Source organism: Limanda limanda, chromosome 10, assembly GCF_963576545.1.
Source record: "Limanda limanda chromosome 10, fLimLim1.1, whole genome shotgun sequence".
Lineage (NCBI taxonomy): Eukaryota > Metazoa > Chordata > Actinopteri > Pleuronectiformes > Pleuronectidae > Limanda > Limanda limanda.
Genome location: NC_083645.1, coordinates 19,464,149 through 19,485,944, shown reverse-complemented (window position 1 = coordinate 19,485,944; position 21,796 = coordinate 19,464,149). Strand labels below are relative to the sequence as shown.

The 21,796-nt window shown below is 41.0% G+C and overlaps 6 protein-coding genes and 1 non-coding gene across 8 annotated transcripts; 3 read left to right on the top strand and 4 right to left on the bottom strand.

Annotated features, from left to right (window-relative positions):
- Positions 1 to 539: 539 nt before the first annotated feature.
- On the top strand, positions 540 to 3,925 carry pttg1 (PTTG1 regulator of sister chromatid separation, securin). Its single transcript, XM_061080277.1, has 6 exons — positions 540 to 588; positions 1,428 to 1,520; positions 2,150 to 2,286; positions 2,393 to 2,474; positions 2,754 to 2,915; positions 3,836 to 3,925. Exons 2-6 carry the CDS (start codon positions 1,433 to 1,435, stop codon positions 3,916 to 3,918), a joined length of 552 nt encoding a protein of 183 aa, XP_060936260.1. The 5' UTR covers positions 540 to 588; positions 1,428 to 1,432; the 3' UTR covers positions 3,919 to 3,925.
- Positions 3,926 to 4,168: 243 nt separating this feature from the next.
- On the top strand, positions 4,169 to 7,586 carry sowahd (sosondowah ankyrin repeat domain family d). Of its 2 annotated transcripts, none has more exons than XM_061079860.1 (2): positions 4,169 to 4,327; positions 4,642 to 7,586. In XM_061079860.1, exon 2 carries the CDS (start codon positions 4,682 to 4,684, stop codon positions 5,645 to 5,647), a length of 966 nt encoding a protein of 321 aa, XP_060935843.1. In that variant the 5' UTR covers positions 4,169 to 4,327; positions 4,642 to 4,681; the 3' UTR covers positions 5,648 to 7,586. The 2 variants fall into 2 exon arrangements, with proteins under 2 accessions (XP_060935843.1, XP_060935842.1); XM_061079859.1 differs by having other exon boundaries at positions 4,559 to 7,586.
- Positions 6,247 to 8,424, bottom strand: rpl39 (ribosomal protein L39). Its single transcript, XM_061079861.1, has 3 exons — positions 8,324 to 8,424; positions 7,906 to 8,009; positions 6,247 to 6,435 (listed from the first exon to the last, which is right to left on the bottom strand). Exons 1-3 carry the CDS (start codon positions 8,324 to 8,326, stop codon positions 6,387 to 6,389), a joined length of 156 nt encoding a protein of 51 aa, XP_060935844.1. The 5' UTR covers positions 8,327 to 8,424; the 3' UTR covers positions 6,247 to 6,386.
- Positions 6,934 to 7,065, bottom strand: LOC133012470 (small nucleolar RNA SNORA69). Its single transcript, XR_009680927.1, has one exon. It is a non-coding gene; the product is annotated as a small nucleolar RNA SNORA69 (small nucleolar RNA).
- A 1,312-nt stretch (positions 8,425 to 9,736) lies between the features above and the next one.
- Positions 9,737 to 13,885, bottom strand: upf3b (UPF3B regulator of nonsense mediated mRNA decay). Its single transcript, XM_061079103.1, has 10 exons — positions 13,663 to 13,885; positions 12,705 to 12,811; positions 12,509 to 12,615; positions 12,335 to 12,433; positions 12,035 to 12,145; positions 11,892 to 11,935; positions 11,466 to 11,654; positions 11,217 to 11,374; positions 10,806 to 11,130; positions 9,737 to 10,721 (listed from the first exon to the last, which is right to left on the bottom strand). Exons 1-10 carry the CDS (start codon positions 13,771 to 13,773, stop codon positions 10,587 to 10,589), a joined length of 1,386 nt encoding a protein of 461 aa, XP_060935086.1. The 5' UTR covers positions 13,774 to 13,885; the 3' UTR covers positions 9,737 to 10,586.
- Positions 13,886 to 14,641: 756 nt separating this feature from the next.
- On the top strand, positions 14,642 to 15,851 carry ndufa1 (NADH:ubiquinone oxidoreductase subunit A1). Its single transcript, XM_061079798.1, has 3 exons — positions 14,642 to 14,867; positions 14,986 to 15,075; positions 15,768 to 15,851. Exons 1-3 carry the CDS (start codon positions 14,766 to 14,768, stop codon positions 15,786 to 15,788), a joined length of 213 nt encoding a protein of 70 aa, XP_060935781.1. The 5' UTR covers positions 14,642 to 14,765; the 3' UTR covers positions 15,789 to 15,851.
- A 775-nt stretch (positions 15,852 to 16,626) lies between these two features.
- nkap (NFKB activating protein) lies at positions 16,627 to 21,044 on the bottom strand. Its single transcript, XM_061079535.1, has 8 exons — positions 20,480 to 21,044; positions 19,121 to 19,201; positions 18,911 to 18,975; positions 18,729 to 18,821; positions 18,592 to 18,634; positions 18,280 to 18,507; positions 17,407 to 17,556; positions 16,627 to 17,089 (listed from the first exon to the last, which is right to left on the bottom strand). The coding sequence occupies exons 1-8, from the start codon at positions 20,917 to 20,919 to the stop codon at positions 16,915 to 16,917; spliced, it is 1,275 nt and encodes a 424-aa protein (XP_060935518.1). The 5' UTR covers positions 20,920 to 21,044; the 3' UTR covers positions 16,627 to 16,914.
- Positions 21,045 to 21,796: the final 752 nt, after the last annotated feature.

The following is a 21,796-nucleotide window of genomic DNA, read 5'->3' as shown; positions in this document are numbered from 1 at the left end:
CGCCACATTCCACCAAAGCTTACGGGAAATCCCTTAAACTAGTTTTTCAGAAACAAATTATTTGTTTCATGTATTTTCAAGGAAGAGTGTTATTTTTGTATCATCTGGGGAATACAAAAGACATTAAAAGGTCCTAAATATTTTATTAAACTAATCCACCTTTTTAAAAATCTTTTATAAAGAAATTTCATTCATCCTTAAAGTAAAAAAAAAGGCTGTGGACTGTCTGAAGCCTTTTAAACACAATACATTGCATAATCAAATTGTTTATTAATATTTGACTTGATATTGCTAAGAAACCTACATTGTACAATTCCATTATGGTTGTAAATTGTTTATGTTGTTAGTGAAGTAGATATGTATTTAATAGTTCATAAACTGCGGGATTATACATTTATATCTACCATTGTAAGTTAATACAGAGGGGAAATAGTTTTGGAAACGCCCACTGGAGTCACGTGTGTTACAGCGACCAATAGGACGGAGGCAGTGGATTTAAAAGCGAAGCGCGGTTTCCTGGTTCAGTGCGTCACATGAAAACAAACCTCTGGTCCATCAACGAACAACAAACAGCGACTCACAGAGAAGGTAAAGTTTACTCGTGTGAATCCAAGTCACTGCTAAGTTCATCTGCACTTTCACTTAGTTTGACTGCGGAGACGCGACGTGTCTGCGGTTAGCTACAGTGAACAGGCTAACTGATGCTCTGCAGTAACTGAACTGACTGTAAGGTAACCGACTGTAGCTTGAATGTGGTTACTTCCGAGAAGTTTAAAAAGACAAACAGAACATAACATCACACGTCTCCTTACTTTAACCCTTACACTGGAGGCAACATGACAGCAAAGTGAAATAAAACTGTATCAACGAGGTGAACACAGGGAGACAAGCCTGTATTTCAGCAGGTGAGAAGCTAACCACAGTTAGCCACCTTCAGTTGGAGTGGACTACCTGATGGGTGATCAGCTGTTTTTCTAACCCAATCCTAGGACCGTTTCTTGAATAATCCAACCACTTTGAATAGCTCTTGAGTTAGCGGGAAGTTTATTCTGTCAGGCACAATTATATGTAATAAAAGTGATTTTTGGTTAATTGATACTAGTAACTCCGGTTGAAATTGGAGCTCAACCTCTGTCTAACTGTTTTGATCAATGGATGGAGTTTAGTTGTGATGTTTTTTCAGAAAGTCAAGAATAAACTCAGCTCAGCAACCGAAGATTGTTTTGCCAATTCATTTCCCAGTTTAATTGATGTAGTTGACTTGGTCCAGTAGCACTGGGATGTCCCATGAGCCTGTCCTCCAGTTGACCAAGCTACACTAACCTCAGTGTCACAGCTGAGCTTTTCCTGCTGCATGTCAAACTGTCTCTTCAATTGTGACTGTTTTACATTGTTTTGCAGCTATTAATATCCGCTTGTGTTTTCAGATACAATGGACAACATAATCTTTGCAGAGCGGGAGAATGCAGGTGTCCATGTGCCCTCACTTAAGATGCGACAGCGACTTCAGTCTGCTCCAGGTATGAAAATGCCATGTTGGTTTGCTTTTAAGTAGAGATGCATGATGTATATTGGCCCATATATGAATGGCTGGATAATGGGAATCTTGTATTTATTTATCAAAAAAATTATAAATTCGTGGTTGTCCATACCAGCGTGATGTGTTCACGTCGGAACTGTACACTGCCTCGGGATTGCAATTTGAAACAAATGTGAAATGGTTCAGAGGGGGAAAAACATTAGCAAATTTTTAATATCAATCTCATAATTCACCTTGAAGCCCCCTGTGCTACCAGTGCCTATGGAGTGTATGGCGAGAATACAAGGCGCTTGCGTTAGTGAGGGAAAATAAAAAGGCCGTGGCAGTGACAATCAGCTGCCTCTAAACAGGGTGGCAACTGGCAATAAAGGCAAATGCTCTACACAGGTTGTCAACAAAGGCACCTGCCTTTACATATCAGTGACAGATTCTATCAGTTCTATATAGCCTTTTATTTTAAATCACATCATTTTATAATTATAATAATAATATTAATACATGTCTTATTTGTCAAAATATTGAATTAAAATTATTTTGAAGGAGACATTTTCTGCCTTTTGTTGTAGTTTTCTTCTGTGTAGAAATTACTATAACCTGCTGTTCCTGCAGAAAAACTCCTGAAACCTTCTATTGCCAAAACCTTCAACACGCCTCTGCCATCTGGTCGAAAAGCCTTCGGTGCTGTCAACAAGAAGATGTCTACCCCTGCCGTCAACACCCAAGAGAAGCAACTACTGAAGCCTCAGGTTGGATTAGCTCACAGTCGACTAATTAGTCAAACTAATGTAAGACTCTTAATTGCATTTAACCTCAAGCTATACATTAACCAATGTAAAATTTGTTCCCCCATAGGAAACTCAAGTCAAGCAAGCTCCTGGTACCGAATTGGAGGAATATCCAGATATTGAGAACTTCTTCTCTTATGACCCACTAGGTACCTGACACCTTCTGATATATTGTTTAAACGTCACATTTTACAGCAATATAAGTTTTACTGGTACAAATGACACTTTCAGCTGAACGTTGTGTTTCTTGTGTGGGGTTCAGGTGTAAATTCAATTGCTGCATCACATTGTCTTTGCTTTCAGGGTTATTCTCTCTGGGCCTGGGCACATTGACACTCATCTGTGTTTGCTACCTAAGAGCTTGCACATACCAAAAATGATAATGATTCAATGTAAAAGCCTCATTCTATTCTTTTTTTTCTTCCAAGACTTTGAGAATAACATCATACCTGAAGATATGGTTCCCCTCAGTGGCCTCGCTCTGCCTGGCCTAGCATTTTTCCCACGATGTCTGCATGGGAGGAGGGACTCCCTGAAACATGTGGACCCTCTCCCAGACATGTCACCCGAGAAGAAGTCAAAACGCTCAGGTATCAGAGTTCAATTGGAGCTTAATTTGCATTGACAATTTTTTTTAGATTGGAATACCTATTTTAATGTTTTTTGGAACTGTTAAATAGTTTGATAAAATAATTGTCTATTTGATTTATCCACCAAATTAAATACTTGAATAAAATGTAGTCATTACCTTGTAATATGAGTACTTTGGGATCTAAGAAGTACTTTCTTTCTATATTAGAAGTTTATTTATAAAGCACATTGAAAACAAGAGTTGATCAAATCTCTGAACATGAAGTTTCCAATACTTGATTTTGAAAGAGGCAATTAGGCTTATTTTTTCTTTCTCTGTGACTCGATTAGAGTTCCTCTTGAATGTTATGCAGTTCAGAAACAGTTCTTATTTATCTCAAACCACCTGTTAAGCAGCTCATCACTTGAGCCTCTGGCTGAAACTGGCCACATTTGCTTCAGCCTCCTTTTTTTTAATACCCATTTTGTCCTGTTTGGCTGAACATCTGGAAGCCTGACAAGTGGCAGCAAACCCTTTTATAGAGGCTCTGAAAGCAAGCAAACAACTAAAACTAAAGTGACTCAGTTTTAAAAACATTACCTTAGTTTGTCTCAGGATTATTTAAACATAAGTTGACATCTTTATTCAGTCATTTGTGATTTTAATTGTAGGATCTCGATGTTTAACATGGCCAAACACTAAGAAAAGCATAATGTTTCACATTGTTGGCATTATGTTGTAAACATTTAATGGTGTGTGTATATATACTATTCCATGTAAATGTGATCACTCTTTTTACAAAACACCAACACTTCGCACTATATGTTCCTACTGTTTGGTAACTGTAATTGCAGCTGTTTGGTCTGGGGCACAGGTTGTAAACTACAATTATCATTAACTACAGGTATCATTAACTTCACTCTATCTCTACTTCTCTAGGTGACTGCCAGGCTCTGAAAGCCTTTCTTCAAACACTGGAAGAGCTGTCCGTTGAACTTCCTCCAGAGGCTGTTACTGACTAACTGTTCATGAATGTGCTTTGTTATGTTATGATTGTAATGTTCTTTTATCTGAAATAAAGTGTTTTTATCTGTCGCTGGCTTCATCTTGTTCATTTAGTGCTGTAGTTAAATTTGTGACTGGCAGTGAAAGTAGCAGGGAAATGTTCAGTGCTTTACTTCCTGCTTGTTTGAGTCCATCACTGGTCACATGTGAAGGATTCCTGCCATTGGTTTTTTGCTTGAGATTAGAATGAACTTTGGCTCAGTTCCTCTTGTGAAGGGAGAGAAACTGTACGAGTCTGTGGATCCGCGTTTATTAGAACAAACATTTTCTTTTCTTTATTGATTTGCTCATGAAGTTATCAGGGGATGACGGTTATAGTGTTGGTGATTCTTTAACGAGACTGTTTGCGCCCTGGACACAGAGCAGGTGAGTCACAGTGGCGTGGCTGCAGTTTTGAAACGTGAGACTGGGTGAAACAAAGCCTCCAGTGTTATTTAAACGGGATTAGTTGATATACTGGACATATATTAACATACCTACAAAATGAGGAACTTGTTCGTAAGACGATTGCGTTTAGACCATAGACTGTAGGTTAAGACTCGATAATGAAATGTTTCAGACTTTTGTAAATAAAGCTTCCTTCCTCCCATGGCGCAGATAATGGCTCCAGAGGGGAGCAGTGAATCAGTCTCCAGTTTATTATTTGACACTCATATCTCTGGGGTGTTGTCTGAATAAAGGGAAGTAGCCTTGATCGTCGCGCAGTGACAGACGAGCAGCATGAACGGCAGCAGATCGGATGATGCTGGATCTGGATCAGAAGCAGCTGTCGGCAGCAGTCCCGACGCCCTCGGGGGGACACAGGGCACCGTTGTGGCTCGCCTGTCCCGGTATGGCCTGCAGGTCCTGCCCGGGTCCGTCCAGCGGAGGTCGCGGCTGCAGAGGCAGCAACAAGCCGCAGCTGTCGGCGGCGCCCCGGGGGGTCCGCAGCCGGGAGAGGCTCCGGAGAGGGGCTCGCTCACACCCGCCATGCGTAAAAAGTACCTGAAGGAGTTGTTCAGTACCAGCGGGTTCAGCAGCGCCCTGTCCTCCCAGACCGAGACCGACAGCCTGTCCCCCGGGCCCCCGGAGGACGCGGACTGGGCTCTGTGTCCCATGGAGCACGCGTGGATGCTGTCCGCGGTGGAGGGGAACTACGACACCATCCTGGAGTTCGTCTCCGAGGATCCGAGCCTGCTGACCCGGAGGGACGTGGTCAGCGGGTACTCGGTGCTGCACTGGCTGTCCAAGCGGGGACAGGACGAGACTCTGCTCAGACTGCTGCACTACGCGGAGAACCAGGGGATCCGGGTGGACGTGGACGTGCGGGGCAGCGGAGGACTCACCCCGCTGCACGTCGCCAGCATGCACTCCCACTACATGGTGGTCAAGCTGCTGGTGGGGGCGTTCAGTGCCAACGTGGATATCATGGATTATAACGGGAGGCGAGCCTGGCAGTACCTGAGGGGAGACGCCCCGCTGGAGATGAAGGAGCTGCTGGGGACCTGGGACGAGGAGCACAGCTTCGGGGCTGGGAACATCAACAACAGTGCGAGCTCCGTGCCCCTGACCCCGGGGGGCGAGGAGGGGGACGAGGGACACACTGAAGGAGACTCCTTCGACCGGACTAAGAGAAGCGGCAGCTGGAGATTTGGCTCCTTTAAGAAAATGCTGCCCTCGTTTTCGTTTTTTGGAAACAAAAGCTGAAGATAGGACAACCCTCCAAAGATCTGCGTCATTTCACATCTTATACACTTATGGTTTTAGGTCTGAATCAAAAACATTGCAGTTGACGGAAATTCCCTCCACTTATAAGTTGTGTTACACCAATCAACTCAGATGGTTTATTAAAAAGGGATATTTTGTTTCAAATACCTTCTGAACTTAAATAGCCTATAATAAGGGATCACCCAGTATACATGTATTTTAAATATGGGACTAACTGGTTTACTCCCAGTATGAATACTGCTTTTCATTGATATCCTAATTGTGCATTTACGTCACTGAACCTCATTTTAATAAAAATGTGTAATGTTTTTTAAACTACTTATTGCAGCTGATCTTGTTCCTTCTCAGCAGTTCTCGTTGCCAACGTGGCCACATTTTCCTCCAGTTCGAGCACTTTAAGTAAACACTTCATAGTTTGTCTTGTTACTACACTAAGCCTCTTGAGGAGCGGTACTTTCTGCAGAGCTGTGTCAGCAGTTCCCCTTCCCATGTGGTTTGCCTCAGAAAAACGCTCACGCCTCCTCAGTAAAGGACAGTTGAGCTGCACTTTGAGGGGAAAAAGGCAGAAAACAGCGACATTTCAAGTTTGATCACAGATCTTTTATTATCAAACATGACGAGATAACATGGCTCCCTCCCTGCGGTCAGGCACAGCAGCTGGAGTTCCTGGCAGACGTTGGGGTAGAGGGGGGGCGCTGGGATCCAGGGACCCTTGTGCTTACAGGCCAAGCTTGGTCCTCCTCCAGTGTCTCCTCTTGGAATTGTACCTGAAATTGAACAACGTAAACAAAGTGTCAGGAGAGCATTCAACAGGAAAAACCACCAAAGGAACAAAGGGCTTCAAATTCATACACCAATATTATAGCGGTTCAATACTATCCATTTGTTCATCTCAGCAAATCAATTACTGACTAGGCTTTCTTAATGGAGAGAAAGACCAACACCAACTCTGGTTTTCAAAAAACATAAGGTACTTTTATATTCATCAAGGGTGGTAACAGTTAATTCTGACAAACCCCACATGAATCACTCCCCTACATGTAAAGATTGTGTAGTAAGAACTACACAAACAGCACCAACACATATTTTGAATCAGGAAACAGGCAAATCAAATGGCAGCTTCAAGGGTTCAGTTGAAAATATGCAAATGCTATTGACGCTGCCCTGGTTTCAGATGATAGGACCACAACACAGTATAATAAATATTCAATGACTGAAGTCAGACTTGTGATGATTATTTAGTGAATGAAAAGAGTAAAGAGCCTAATGTTCAGCTCCAGAGCTTCCTCAGCACACACAGTGATGAGGAGTGAGCGCTCTGCAGCAGGAAGTTGTTATCAGCAGGATTAATGACAGCACTCTAAAGAAATCAAGTGCTGTAATTGCAGACCTGCTTTACACGATACAAGTTATTCTTCCCTGCATTAGACATTCCTATCAGCACTTAGAGATAATGTAGATAGCTTAGCGATGTAATGCAGCACTGAGGTGAATTTTAAAACGTTTGCATTTTCCCCTTCTGGAAATGCATGTTCAAACTTTACTGCTGCAACTATTCATGAACTAAGTGGTGAGTAGATAATGAGTGCATTTCATTTGAGTGAACTATCCCTTTAAGCAATTTACAGGAAGGAGGTGTTGCATAGTTGTTTTATCAGACTGCTTCAGTTTAAAATACCAGTTTGTTTCACTCAAGTTTACCTAGAAATCTGATGATAGAACAAATAAAGTGGTGTATAGCAACTAGCAAGTTTAAATCAATACACAACTAAATGTACAGCTCATTGGAAGTAGTTGGTTGATAAAGCTACATATTATGTAATGTCATTGGTTTAGAGCCTTTAAGAGCCTGTGTATCAATCACAAATCAATACAGTGGTTACCTGTCATGTTTTGAATAAATTGCATTTTTCAGTAACTTGTGTTTCCTGCCTCAAGTCAATGAGTAATAACCTACTGTCGATCAGACAAATTTAATAATAAATTTGCAAAAACTAATGAGTACAAACAGTAGATAATTACAAATGTTTCATTAAGAGGAAAATCTCAGTTTCAAATACTATATCATTTCCAGCCATACGTCACAACTGGATCATGTGGAGGGAGTTTGAAGTTAGAGATTAGAGTGATGATGGTCGAACTGGACTGATGTGGTCATGTCTCCTGGTTCAGTTAATCATCTGGTTCATGGTTCTTCATGTTTATCTGGAGCTCCGAACACACACACTGAAACTCACCTGATCTTGTTGCCAGTCTTCATTCTGATCCACTGAGGAATCGGCCTGTTCTGCTTCTGCTTCTTAGCGAGGAAGCGCTTGATCCTGAACGTCTTGTGGGACGACTGAGGGCAAAGAGAAAAGCTTCGTTAACAACGCAAACAAACTAAACTTCGACCAAAAGCTCAATCTGTCTGAGAACTGACACGCTTAGATCACACACAGCGAAACTGTGCCTAGCACGCGTAGCCCTGCAGGATGCTACTAGCTAGCATGGCTGCCAGCTAGCATCGCTAACAGCTTTAATCTGCTCGTTAAGAATGTTTACAGTAAACATAAAGGTGTAAAATCAACCACTGAGACAAGTGTGTAACATTAACGGTATCGATGCAGGTTTAAAACAGTTACAGACGAAGATGTTTAAAGATTCCGTGTTTACCATTTTGTCCACAATCCTTTCCCCACTATGGCGGAGGACGAAGAGAAAGAAGGAAGTGACGTTCACGCTTTTATCCAATAGGCGTCCGGAGAACGAGCTGAGCAGTCTGCTGACAGCGACACTTGCTGGATGTTTCACTGAATCACATACAGGCTCAGCCGGGATCGTTCGTGTGTTTTCCTGTCAGGAACACGGACTCGGGTCCACTGACCCTGGTACAAGTACCTCAAAGTAAAAATGTGGAATATGACCAAATGGCCACTAAATGCCAAATAGCAGGCTTCCTTTTGCGTTTTTCAAATTCCACCAATATACTTTTTTGTTTTTCTGGTCATATTCAGTCTATGGTCATGATACACCTGTGTATCAATTTTTGTGAAGATCGTTAAAAACAATTTATAATATATAATAATAATCCTTACAATTTGAATGGGTCAGTGCCGGTCGGACCCTTAAATTAAATTAAATTAAATTAATCCTGCGCAGAAGCGATCTGCACAACTCCTGCGCGGTAGCACTGACAGACAGTGAGGCCATATTGAAATTGTAAGGATTATTATTATTTTCATATATTATAAATGATTCTTACCAACATGTAAGGGAACATGTTAACATTGACCGATCTTCACAAAAATCAGACAACCAGACAAACAAAAAAGTCTATGGTGCAATTTGAAAAACCCAACAGGAAGCCTACTTTTTTGCATTTAGTGGGTACTTGTTCCAGGGCTTATATCAGATCAACTTCAAATTGAGATGAGTGTCACCATAACAAGATGGAGATACAAACTAACTCAAAGATCGATTTTCCGTCACACGGTGCGAACGTGGCGTGGCGTCAAAGTTTGACTACACGCCATTAAAACATGATGTTCGCGGACATACATGACATGACAAAACTAAGAAACTAAGCACAGGAAAAAGACACATTATATTGTGTGTGTCTGTGTCATTCTATTCTTTTTTTGATTCACATTTCAGAGAAAACCATTGTATTTTCAGCTTTACATATATTTGACAGCCTTACTTAAAAGTTACTTTTATATTTTTGCATTTTAGATACTGGATGATTTAATGTCATTTGAAACTTAATGGAAAAAACAAAAGACCAAGCTCTCAATATAAGAGTTTATGTTTTGTCGTAAGCGTTTGTTAATTTTAGGAGTAACAAATTAAAAAAGGTCTCTTTAATAACCATTTCCCAATAATAAATACATACATTTCCAACAATAAAAAAAAAGTTAGTTTATGGAAACAAAATATTCTTGGACTGAAGATTTAAGCATCCGTGGTTTGTCAGACCTTAATCATTTACCCAGTGAAAGTTGTGAACAAGACTGAACTGCTGCAACGCTATTAAATAACAGAAATCTGGACTGAGCACCTTTCCACCAAAGAGAAAAAAGAGACAGATTTAACAAAGGCCTTTTATTTCCAGTGAGAAGTAGCTCCTGTATGTTAACATGATATTAGCATTACCAGCACTGATATGTTTCCATGCTGTCTTCAGTTGAGGGCATCACAGATCAATGATTCGAGGCAGATTCAGATAAGAAAAAGGGGGGAAGGCCATAGGTTGATCACTCAGACTGAAGTCTGCATGCAGGCATATGGGGGGTACACAGCAGTCAGGTCAGAAATGGCTATTTCTCCTCAGTAACTGTATGAATGTGTGAACTTAGGTTTCTTTATTGTGCCTGTGAGACTATAGTTAAAGACCAAGGAACGTTTTAGTAATAGATCTGCACACACATGTGGGTTGTCAAACTCTGCAGGGAGAGTAAGATAATGTCCATGTGTGCACTTCAAACAGAAAATGCAAATGCTACAACAGAAATCTCTCACAAGAAACTGCAGAAACAATATTAATGAGTTTGGCAGAGATGACAGAGTGATTGGGTGGGATATGAATAAGCAAATTAAAAGCCAATGATTGCAGAGTCCATCAGAGAAACAATACTGAAATAAGGTCACTTTGAGTTCACGATTTCAGAGAAAACTTTGGCTTCACCTAACGTGCCCTGCAGCCAAACTCCTCAAGGCTTACTGTATTGTTCCTAACAAATTAAACTAACTGAGGGCCACATTCAGGCCCTAAGAGACTCCAGCATCACTCCTGCCTCTGAGACTGGGAGAGCCAGATGTAGCCCTGCATCTTGTGCAGCGCGGGCGATGCCCTGAGGCTTCACATCCCTGCTCCGAGCCTCACAGATCGATCTCTCCTCTCGGCACCAAACTTAAAATGCCACAGGTGCAAATCTGCTCAGTCGTCTCCCTTGTCTGCCACTTTCTTGTTCTCGGTGTCCGGCTTCCTGTCGGCGGAGTTGGATTCTCCTCCTCCTGCAGGTCGAACGCGGGTCCTGGACCCCGGCTGGTACAGCTGGATAGCTGGGCGGTCCTGACGCACAAACAAACAGCACATTTAGAAACACGTAAGAAGCAAAGAATTGCGAGAAATGACGACTAAGACCGGAGTCGTTACCTTATTTCTTGTTCGCTCTCTTTTGTTGATTTCCTCCCGCTTGTCCCTGGAGAGCTTGTCCGGCCTCTCGTTGTGAGCGGAGTCTACATGGTTTTCGGACTTTTTCTTCTCAAAGGCACGCTCCCTCTCTTTTTTCCCCTCGTCGTCCCGCTTCCTGAACGAGTTCTCTCCATCCTGTCGTTCCCTCCTCCTCCGTCGATCTTCGTCTTGACGCCTGATGCGCTCCTTCTCCCTCTGCCGCCGCTCCTTCTCCCGCTCTCGGTCTCGCTCTCGGTCACGATCTGGGTCACGCTCTCTGAACTCCTTCCGCCCGTCATCGTCTCCTCTGTGAAAGAAGCACAAAACCTGTTTCAATATTCTGTTCAAAGTGAGTGATATGTTTGATAAAAGTAAAAGACTGAAGGAACTTACTTCCTTGCTCGGTCTTCCTTGTTCTCAATGTTCTGACGCCTCTTATATTCATGGTTCCCCATTGGTCGTTCCTCTTTGTTTGGCTTCTCTGGTTTCTTTGCCTTTTCCTTTTGCTTCTCAGCATCAGCGTCCTCGCCTCTGTCTGGTTTCTTCAGGAGCTGCACGGATGAAAATAAAATAAATTCCTAAGGACATATTGGAAAGTAAATCATGGATTAAAACTGCCTCAATTCACTGCAGCACACGCACCTTAATTTTTGGCTCTTCTTTAACTTGGTCCTTGTCTTTCTCCAGCGGTTTGTCGAGTCTCTTCATCTTGTCAGTGTCCTTGCGCTTCCGTCTCTCCTCCTCCCGCCACTTGCGTCGCTCCTCATCCCGCACCCGCTTCCGTTCAAGCTCCCGCCTCCTTCTCTCTTCCTTCTTTTCCTCCCTGATTCTCTAAACAGCCAAAGTTTAATTTTGACAGTTATTTTGTGTTTATCGCCTATTTACAACATACATCCCACTACTGTTGTGAATCTAAGACTTTCTCGAACCCATTTCAAGCATCAAGCAGCAAGAGATTTAAATTTTTTTTTCAAATGAGAGCAAACAGATATAAAACACACTACCATGTTATATTTTAAATAGTTTAAAACAATAGAACATCACAATGTTGTGCTTCTGTACATTTACCTGCTTATTTTTCAGGAAGTCCAGCAGAGGAGTTGTTCTCTTTGCTTCAAGGAAGAAAAATAGTACGTTTTAATGAATCTGTTCTAACATATATACAATGATGTTTCAGGTCCAACTTTCAGGTTAACTAATTGTTCACATACCAACAAGTTCCTTCGACTTTGCCTCGATCTCTTCCAGCAGAGTCTCAGGTGTTGACGTCAACTTCTCTTCGTCTCCGTTGTAAGCTTCCAGGAACTTTTTGTAATCTGGATCTGAAGGAAAAGATGGACAGTGAAGCCTCCATGATGTTTTATTCAAACTACATTTCTATATTAATTGATCTTAGATACATGATGCAAGCACCAGCATCAAATCAAGGCTGTTGTTTCTTACTTTTCTCATTGAAAACCGAGTCTCATTTCTTTCCTACAATGGGACTAATTATCTGTATTTATCTTTACCTTCTTCAATCGTTCCACATTTTGCATCCCTCTTCTTGATTCTTTTCTTGGCAGTTTTTTGGAAGGGGGCAAACTCGACGATGGCAGGATACTCCTGCCCTGTGGCACACAAGCAGAATGAAGCGTCAATCAATTAGTTTTGTTTATTTCACATTAACTCAATTCCCTTCATACCTCTGTGGTCAATGAATACATATCCATCAAATCGATCCCTGAACAGGACGATATCCTCTTGATTTCTAAAGTTGAGGTAAGCCCTGGCGAAGAGGTGCGGGAAGAGGCTGAAAGAGCAGAACAATGAGTCAAGTTAATTACTGTTCCTGACACTGTTCGTTATTTTATACTGACACGTGTTTGGGTTTGTTTTAACCTGGTGTCACTGGAGAAAAACTCCATGTAGTCCAGCTCTGGCAGCGGCTGCAGCTGCTCCTCCAGATCCTCCTTCGTCAGACTGGGTGGTAATCGCCTGATCACAATCTGGGAATTGAGTATTGACAGGTTTTAGATAGCAGCACAGATGTGAGATCAGTGACAGAGAGGAAGAGGAGGAAGAGGAGGAGGAGAAGAGCAACCATAAATAGATAGATAGATAGATAGATATATAGATAGATAGATAACTTTATTCATCCCCGAAGGGAAATTAAGTCGTCATAGCAGCCGGTATATTTGAATACAATAAAATACAATACAAAAGAATAAAATAAAAAATATTGAGGTAGAAAGAATAAAAACAGAAACACAAGATAAATAGGTAGATAAGGTGCAGTGGCAAGATGATGGTAATAGTACTGACAATATGATGGTAAAGTTATTGTTACACAGTATATAAAAAAAGTACAGTATATATAGTATATAATATTACATAATATATATTTATATATGATAGTATTATACCAATATAATAGCAGTATATAGTAATAATGGCAGCAGCAACAGTATATATAATAATAATAGTAAACCACTGGCTAATGGTGATGTTAGAGCCGCTAACAGTTTGTGTGGTTTCAAAATAAGATGAGATCAGTCTTTATTAGTCCCACACTGGCGAAATTTGCAATATTACAGTAGCAAGAGTCCAAACAGGCATCAGCAGAAAAGAGGAATACTCATGTGGGACGATAACAACAAATAAGTGTGGGAATATAAAAAAAAATGGGGAAAAACCGAAATGGAATAGAAACTTATATATACAGTGCAGAAACATGTATCGTTTAAAGATTGCACTTCATCTTGGCTCTGATTAAACGCAACTACTTCAAACCTGCTGCTATTTCTATCGGAAGTGCTAGCAGCACTGGCTAAAGCTAACGTGGCTAGCAAAGCTTCACCTTTGTCATGGTCTCTTTCTTTTCCTTTGGCCTCTCTGTCTTCTCTCCATCCTCGCACCTGATCTCCAGCCTTCTGTCCTTCGGTCGAGTGTTTTCTTTGTCTTCCTTCATGGCGGAAAACAAGCGGCTTTGACTCGTTCTGGAATCTGCTGCTCACATCGCAGATTGTTTACTTCGAGTTCGTAGCAGCTTAGCAGGAGAGCTAACAGCGAACCCACTTCCTCTCAAGGCCTGCAGCTCAGTGTTAGCACAGCAGGGGGCGCTGTTACTTTACATAAATGATAGTATACCGTTATGTTCACATTGTAGGTTTTTTTAGCTCATCAGTTTTTATTAAAATTTGATTTATCTGTTCTATTCAAAAATGTTTCCATGAGAGTGTTGCGTGCTTGTGTTGATCATCTTTTTAAGTGTTTCCATTTAGTTGAACTCTGTACTTTGACCCTAGCCATATCTTTTATCTGACAGATGCAGTTAATCTACCAATATGTAATTTAGGATAACATTGAATTAAGGATTACATTATTATATTTATAATAATAACCAATTGTTAGGTTGACTGATGACAGCTCATGATGGTACATGTATTTCTTTCTTTCTCTTTATTGTTTGTTGTAACTTCGTAAGGGATATTTTTCATAAAAATTGTATATAATGAATCTTATATTTTATAAATTGTATTTATTTATTCAGCATTTTTAGACTTTCTGCCCCTTTCATCTTTATTTCTTTAATACTTGTGCAATCCCAGTGTTGACACATAATTCATCCAGCTCAGATAAATAAAATGTTTTGCAGTTTGTCCACATAGAACAGTATAAAACCACAACCTTCTCTCAGGGGCAATAACATGACTCTAAACTTTTATGGATTTATTTGAAAAATCGACTCAATCTCTCGGTGTTAAACTAAATTGAAAAAGCATCCGCAAACAGGTGCTTTTATTTTGGGGTCATCAGACCGGAAATGATTCCCTTGCTCACCGGAAGAGGAACACAGGTCATCCAAAGTGAGCGGTGGACATTTTGTTAGCCTCTTAGCAAAATAAAGGGTGGAGGTGTGTGTTTGTGTCGCTGTCAGTGAACCAGTGAGTGTCTGACATCATGTGGTATGAGATCCTGCCGAGCTTCGCCGTCATGACCGTGTGTCTCATCATCCCCGGAGTGGCCACGGCGCAGATCCACAAGTTCACCAACGGGGGGAAGGTGAGGACAGAGGAGGAGGATGCTAATGCTAATGTGGCTAGTGTGTCGGGCTGCTGTTGTTCCTTCTTCTCCTTGAACCCACTTTGTTATTAAACCCTCTTCGTGTGTTGTCCTGCAGGAGAAGAGGATCGCCCGGGTTCCGTGGCAGTGGACTCTGATGGAGAGAGACAAACGTGTGTCTGGAACCGGAAACTACCACGACTCCAAGGTGAGAGTCCATGTGTCACAACAACACAGGGAATACACGTCGTGTTTCCCACAGAACACACACAGATACTTGTGTTTGAAGGTGTTGTCTCTGTGGTTGAAAGTCAAGTTCATTTGGTGGTTATGTTAATTTACTAAGAATGTGTTTATAATGTTTACTTTGAAGTTGTTTACATAGTTAGGATAGGACATGTTAAAGGGTTTAAAAGCTGTTTGAAGATCAAGCAGCATTAGAGCACAAGATTAAACATTTAATTATAAATTATATACTCGTTTATAAGTGTTTAAGATAAATATGAGTACAAAGAAAATTGAACAAAACATGAAATGATTAGAGTGTGGGCATGATAACAGTAAGCACGCCTATACAAATAAAAAAATAGTTTCTTATTAATCCTATTATGGAGAAATTTGCCCTGTTACAGCAGCAAAGAGGGGAGGGGGGGTTGTAGTAAAACACATCAGTAAAAGTTATAACAGAACATACAATACAGACACAAAGACTGTCAACTACACAGTGAATATACCTGTGTGGGGTCTTTAAAGCTGTTGACATGTTCCCTCTGATGGATTCTCAGTCTGTGCATGACTTTAACTCAGAGATAATTTATGACTATCACCAAAAGCTATCTTTGAGTCAAAAAAAACTTTAGCCTGGTTATGAAAACCTTTTTCTTCTTTTCTCCTCGACAGGGACTTGAGAACATCCACTGATGACCAGGACTATGAAGACCATGTGTGTGATGAATAACATTAAAAGATTTTATTTAAAATTCATCTGTTTTATTATTTTGGTCTTCTGTTATCAATTGAACTGTTCCATACTGGAAATCTTTTCAGACTTCTCAGGTCATATGTTGAATTTTAAAAAAACAAGAAAGTGGGGTTTATTGTAGATGTCACAGCGTTGAACTGGAGGAGTATTTATCAATCTGGGGGTAGAGGGGATACCGTCTGGGACCGTGGTTGTCATACATGATAAATGTCACAAGCTGCATCAGTATATCTAGAACTTCTTCAAATATGAAACACTAGCTGTAACCAATAATACTTTTGGTTTCTATAATGAGTTTAAAATCTTCTAGCTTTTCACTGTTGGTCAGACAAAACAAGACATTTGAAGGCATCACCTTGGGTTTTGAGAAGTTGAGAGATTTTTCATAATTCTCACATTCAGCTTTAGTTGAAAGGCCAAACCTGCTAAAATACTGCCATGTCCTAAATATATCACAATATGAAGAAGTGTTGAACATGAAACCTACTTTGTTTACCTGTGAAAGTGATGGAGAACTCAAGTTACTCCATGGTGAGTGAACTATACTGACGGTTAACCAGCAGAAATCTTTATATTTTTTTGATTTCCCAAATTTTTTGCTTTTCAAAAATCATGACTAACTCTTCTTGACTGAGGACATCATAAAATAAACTAAAATGGGACTTGAGTCACAAGCCACTCAAAGTTAAGAGCCACTGCTTCGGTGAAGACTACAATAAAAACAATTATGAAATTGCCCCCGAGTACAAGTAAAAGAAATTTGAAAACAAGATAACTTTGTCAAAATTTATTAATATTTGAAAACAATTTACACAAGAAATGTATGGCTGAACGTCTGACATTGAAGACGAGATCCAGCAGGTCAATAAGACGGAAACAAATAAAACTGAACATTTTTCCGACTACATGATTCTCAACAGTTATAACCCTCCCTCACACTGTACATTCCCCCCCCCAAACCAAATTGTATTTTCCTCTAAAAAATAGAAATCCGAAGTAACAGGATAAAAAGGTGAAGGTGTTTGATAAAAAAAAAAGAGGAATCTGAGCGAACATGGTCGACGTTCACTTGTCCTCCTTGCCCTTGGTCTTCCTGTAAACCATTTCCCTGAAGCTCGACAGGATCTTGCTCTCCCTCTTCCTCCTCTCCTCCTGGTTGAAAGACGCCAGAGCTCTCTTCTCGTCCGCACTGTAGATCTGGTTTTCCTTTCTCAGACGCACAGCCTCCATACGGCGATGTCTGAGGGGTCACACGTCAGCGTTACATACAGAACAGATAGATGCTTCTTTGGTCTGATTTATATTGGCAATATATATCTTATTTTATTAATTATTTAGGGTCCTTTTCCATTCAATATGTCCCTATATAATAATATAAATCAACCTCATTTTAGTGGAGTCATCTGTGAATTAAAAGAGAACATTTATTTGATTGTAATATATATTTGATTAGAAATCACTGCATTGTACTGACCCCTGAAACACTGTATTGCTGCTGTATAAATTGTATAACGATTTAAGTGGAAGTTTTTAGTCAGACTTCTGCGCTTTGTGTACCTGCTGCCGCTCATCACGTAACCAGATATCTCAAAGTTTGCAATCTCATCGCTGGTGAGACCGATCTCTCCTCTTCTCGGGATACGTTTGCCTGCTTTCACATACTCTGCCATGGCAGCACCTTCACCTGGCAACAGCGCGTGACCGAAACTGGAGGAAAGAGAAACAGGCACTTGTTAAAAGAGTAGAATACATTTCACTGAAGTCATAAATGTAGAGAAAAAGCATTTTGTAACCAAACAGTTACCATCGTGGAAATGATAACTGGAATAAATTCATATATTTCAGAGGCTCGAACCATTTATGGTAATGATTTAATGAACTAGAAAATTGTTGGTAATTACATTTTCTGCCCATTTTCCTAAACCATCATCTTATCACATGAAATGTTTTGTTGTGTTATGTTTTCACTATGACAAATAAACCTGAAGCAATTACTTGTTAAATGTTTGCTTGATCAAAGATAAATGAATCATCAAAAATTATTTACACCTTTGTGTAGTTTTGTTACACAAGATATTTGAAGACATCACTCTGGGAAACTGTGATCGGCTTCATATATATATATATATATATATGATCACTGACAACTACACAACTACAACAGAAACTAAAGGTGTTCTGTCTTAAGCTTTGAAGCAACTGAAACAGGAATTATGTTGAAAACTTATGTTTTGCTCTATGCGGCCCTGACACACATCACAGCAGAAACTTTGCTTTTTAGCATCACCAACCAAGTTGACTTTCAAGCTGGATTTTGGGAGTTTTCCTAACATAGTGCATCTATTTTTCGGAATTTCCCTAACACAATCTAACTGCGCCCGTAATGACGTGAGAAATGCAAGAACAAAAGTGTCCGTCAGGCCGACTCACTCCAAAGGTTTGTCGTCCTGGGACAAGTGGGTGAGCGGCGCTTCGGGGCCGACCAGATGCTCATCGATGCAGGTTTTCTCCACCCACAACACTCCATTGGGATCATCTTCCTCCCCCTCCTCCACCTCTCCTGCCACCGCCTCCTCCTCCTCCTCCTCCTCCTTGCTGGAGTTGCTCAACTCCTTACGAATCTTCTTCTCCTTCTTGGACTTCTTGGACTTCTTGGATCTGTCACGAAATGAATGTAATTTTATCGTCATATCCGTTTCTGTGAAACTGAAGTAGGCATGTTGCTGCTTAGTGGGCACTTACTTTTTGCTCTTCTTTTTCTTTTTCTTCTTCTTTATTTCTCCTTCTGGAATAAAAATAGATCAGCTCTGCTTTTAAACCGGATTGAACCGACTATATTGAGCTATCTTAAAATGCATGTAATTATATTTATGTCTTACCATCTGATTCTGAATCCAGCTCACTGTCCTCTGAGTGCTTTTTGGTCTTCTTTTTCTTGGATTTCTTCTTCTTCTTCTTCTTTTTCTTCGTCTCTGTTAATGACAGAGGGAATTCCTTGTAAATTTCAAACGTTACAGCATGTCACAGCAACTTGTTCATGTTCAAACAGCTCGGTTTCTACCTGCTGAGCTCGACTCAGAGCTGCTGTTTTTCTCGTCCTCTTCAACTGGTGTGAATTCGTCAGAGCTGGAAGAAACAAAATAAGAACAATAAATCAAACCTTCTGCTTCTGTACACACACACAGACGATCACTGCAGTGAAAACAACAGTTTTTAACCAACAAGTCTCATGTTTCATACTGAACACAGTAGGTAGATATTATTGACCTACTCTGGTTCTTTTACTCTTGGTGAATATCCCCAAACTTCAGGAAGACCTGACTCCCCGATCCTCTCTCTCTCTTGCAGACGCCTGGAACACACAGACAAACAGATGGAGTCATGTTATGGCTATGTTATAATATACATTTATTAAATATACTATGGGAGAAAAATACCTGAGCTGAAATCAGAAAATAATAGCAATGCATAGTAGATAGAATACACTGTGACATGTTGTTAATACTGAGTAAAAGACATTTGTTGGATACAGGTCTGAGTAGGGTTGCAAAGGGGCGGAAACTTTCCGGAAACTTTCCACGGGAATATTGAGATCGGGAATTTTGAAAAAAAAAACAACTATGCAAATTAAACGCCGAGCAATAAAAACATCATTCAAAACACTATTTTAAAGATGTATGGAATGCAGCACAAGCTGCATGTTGAATGTCAACCCTCCACTCTGCATTCTTCCATCACATGCACAGATAATTCCCAGCATCCTGCTCATTACAGCAGGGCTATTGAGGCCTGCTGTAGTGTGCAGGACTAGTCAGGTAAGCTTCAATGATATTACTGTGGAAAATATATTAGCATGCTGATTGAGGATTGTTCATCTGTTCATCTAGCCTATTTCCATTCATTTATCTATCAATTGTAAAATATTTTTACAGACTATTCCAATTGTTAAGCTAACTATTTATATCTCTGGCATTGCATTAGTGTTTTTTTTCAAACTTTTTTCTCATCTTATTCTACAGAACAATGCCACGTGCACTATCTCATGTGTGGAGACATTTCACCCCATCCAATGTAGAAGGAAAGGCTGTGTACATTTGCAAATACTGTGCAAAGACCTATGTTACGAATGACACAAAGATGCAGAAGCACATAGTCAAGTGCCCAAAGTTTCCTCAGGGCTCAAATCAGCCTATGACAAAACAAAATGTTTATATTTATGTCTGTATATGACAAGGTAAATACAGTTAGTATAAATTACCCACAACATTTCCAGTTTATTCCCGTCAATTACCGTATATTCCCGTTAATTCCCTTGGAAAGTTTCCAACTTTGAATATTCCCGGAATTTTGCAACCCTAGGTCTGAGCAATAAAACATTATCGACAAGTTAAATATGATTTTGAGGAAAGGTCGGTGGATTTTCCCTGTTTTCTATCATTATAAACCCTTCTTTCCACTGTTCCACGGTAGATTTCATCAGATGACACCTCTGTTCCTTCAGAATGTACGACTTTTCTTTGGTGAATACCATAAGTTCAGTGGAAGTTTCACACTGACTAACCGGACTGATGGTGGGACTGATGTTGTGATTGATTATGGATCGATGCCAGAGAGGACGTGTGTGTGTTACCTGGCTATGAAGACCTCTTGTCCCTGTCTCTGAGCCTCGTCCCGGTGCTGCTCGTAGTGGTAATCCTCATTGAAGCTGCCATATTGCCTTGGAGCGTCTCTCCCCTCGGACCAGTGGTTGTAACTGGTGGTGTTGCTGGTGCTGCTGTTGATGCTGGTGGGGATGGTGCTGCTGTGTCGCTCCCTGGATCTGGACCGGGACCGGCTTCCTATGCGGATCCGTCGGATGTTCCTCGCCTCTCGGAACCGCCGCTCGCCCTCCTCGCGTTCCCTCTCCCGGTTCCGGGGCTTGGGGAGCTTGGGGCCGAAGCTGTACGGGGACAGGCTCCGCTCGTGGCTGCCGCCGCGGTTCCGGCTCCGGGAGCGAGTCCGAGGTCTCCGGGCCCGGGGACTGCGAGGCCCCGCGCCGCCGTCCGAGCCCGACCGGTCCGAGTGAGGCATGGAGACCGACTGATCGAGACTGGAACGAAGAGGATTAGTTTTTGTTTTAAACCAAACAAGCGAGTTCAGTACAGACAACAAACCGAGCTCATGTTTCCGGTCTCAGCCAAGGTACGCAACCAGAGCGTACGTCCGTCCCTGAACACATTCCGGGTCATGCAAGCTTGTAATAAACATTGGTTCCGCTTGTTTGTGAGAGATGCTAGTTTGTCGATAATAATAACAGTTATAATGATAGCAAAAATAACAACAATAATAATAGTGAATACTACTAATAATAATTAAATGTATACGCTCACAAAAAATAGGCAACAGTTTCAAAGAAGATGTAAATTACTCCAGAATACGTACATTTTCACCACTTTCTAATTTTCTGCAAACTTTAGAATATTTTTTAGCATTTTGACGCCCTCAAAAAGCCCCTTCTTGTGCCTGAATAACAATATTAAGAATCCTTTCATTTTCAATAGGGCCTCACTGTCTGCAAATTTCTGCAAATTTTGGTAAGAATTTGAGCATGTTAATGCCCTCAAAAAGCCAATTAATTTGCCTGAAAAACATTTTTTTCAATAGGGCCTCACTGTCTCACTGTCTGTTCGGTGCTCGGGCCCTAAACATGAACCTTCGCCGCAACTCAACGTTTACACGGTTTGAGGAAATGTCCCTATTCTGAGAGAGAGGAAGAGAGAGAGACGTTCTTGGATCTATGAGCACTGATACTGTCACTGCATGAGTGGAGTTGTCTGTTGACGGCTCATTATCAAAGGATTGATAATGATGATACATGGTCCATGTATGTCCGAGATACAGAACATCGTGTTTTGATGGCGTGTGATCAAACTTGACGCCACGCCACTGTCACACCGTGTGACAAAAA

What these genes read in the sequence shown, in the direction of transcription:
- upf3b (XM_061079103.1), bottom strand. Translation starts at nt 13,773, where the DNA reads ATGAAGGAAGACAAAGAAAACACTCGACCGAAGGACAGAAGGCTGGAG. An exon ending in AAGAAGAGCCAAAAATTAAG is followed by an intron (nt 11,375 to 11,465) that starts GTGCGTGTGCTG and finishes TCATCCGTGCAG; the next exon opens with CTCCTGAAGAAACCAGACAG. An exon ending in AAGGAAGACCGAGCAAGGAA is followed by an intron (nt 11,131 to 11,216) that starts GTAAGTTCCTTC and finishes CTTCTTTCACAG; the next exon opens with AGGAGACGATGACGGGCGGA.
- rpl39 (XM_061079861.1), bottom strand. An exon ending in AAGACTGGCAACAAGATCAG is followed by an intron (nt 6,436 to 7,905) that starts GTGAGTTTCAGT and finishes GTTCAATTTCAG; the next exon opens with GTACAATTCCAAGAGGAGAC.
- pttg1 (XM_061080277.1), top strand. Translation starts at nt 1,433, where the DNA reads ATGGACAACATAATCTTTGCAGAGCGGGAGAATGCAGGTGTCCATGTG. An exon ending in AGCAACTACTGAAGCCTCAG is followed by an intron (nt 2,287 to 2,392) that starts GTTGGATTAGCT and finishes GTTCCCCCATAG; the next exon opens with GAAACTCAAGTCAAGCAAGC. An exon ending in CTTCTCTTATGACCCACTAG is followed by an intron (nt 2,475 to 2,753) that starts GTACCTGACACC and finishes TTTTCTTCCAAG; the next exon opens with ACTTTGAGAATAACATCATA.
- sowahd (XM_061079860.1), top strand. Translation starts at nt 4,682, where the DNA reads ATGAACGGCAGCAGATCGGATGATGCTGGATCTGGATCAGAAGCAGCT.
- nkap (XM_061079535.1), bottom strand. Translation starts at nt 20,919, where the DNA reads ATGCCTCACTCGGACCGGTCGGGCTCGGACGGCGGCGCGGGGCCTCGC. An exon ending in AAGAAAAAGAAGAGCAAAAA is followed by an intron (nt 18,508 to 18,591) that starts GTAAGTGCCCAC and finishes ATTTCGTGACAG; the next exon opens with ATCCAAGAAGTCCAAGAAGT. An exon ending in TACGTGATGAGCGGCAGCAG is followed by an intron (nt 17,090 to 17,406) that starts GTACACAAAGCG and finishes GTGACCCCTCAG; the next exon opens with ACATCGCCGTATGGAGGCTG.
- ndufa1 (XM_061079798.1), top strand. Translation starts at nt 14,766, where the DNA reads ATGTGGTATGAGATCCTGCCGAGCTTCGCCGTCATGACCGTGTGTCTC. An exon ending in AGTTCACCAACGGGGGGAAG is followed by an intron (nt 14,868 to 14,985) that starts GTGAGGACAGAG and finishes GTTGTCCTGCAG; the next exon opens with GAGAAGAGGATCGCCCGGGT. An exon ending in GAAACTACCACGACTCCAAG is followed by an intron (nt 15,076 to 15,767) that starts GTGAGAGTCCAT and finishes TCTCCTCGACAG; the next exon opens with GGACTTGAGAACATCCACTG.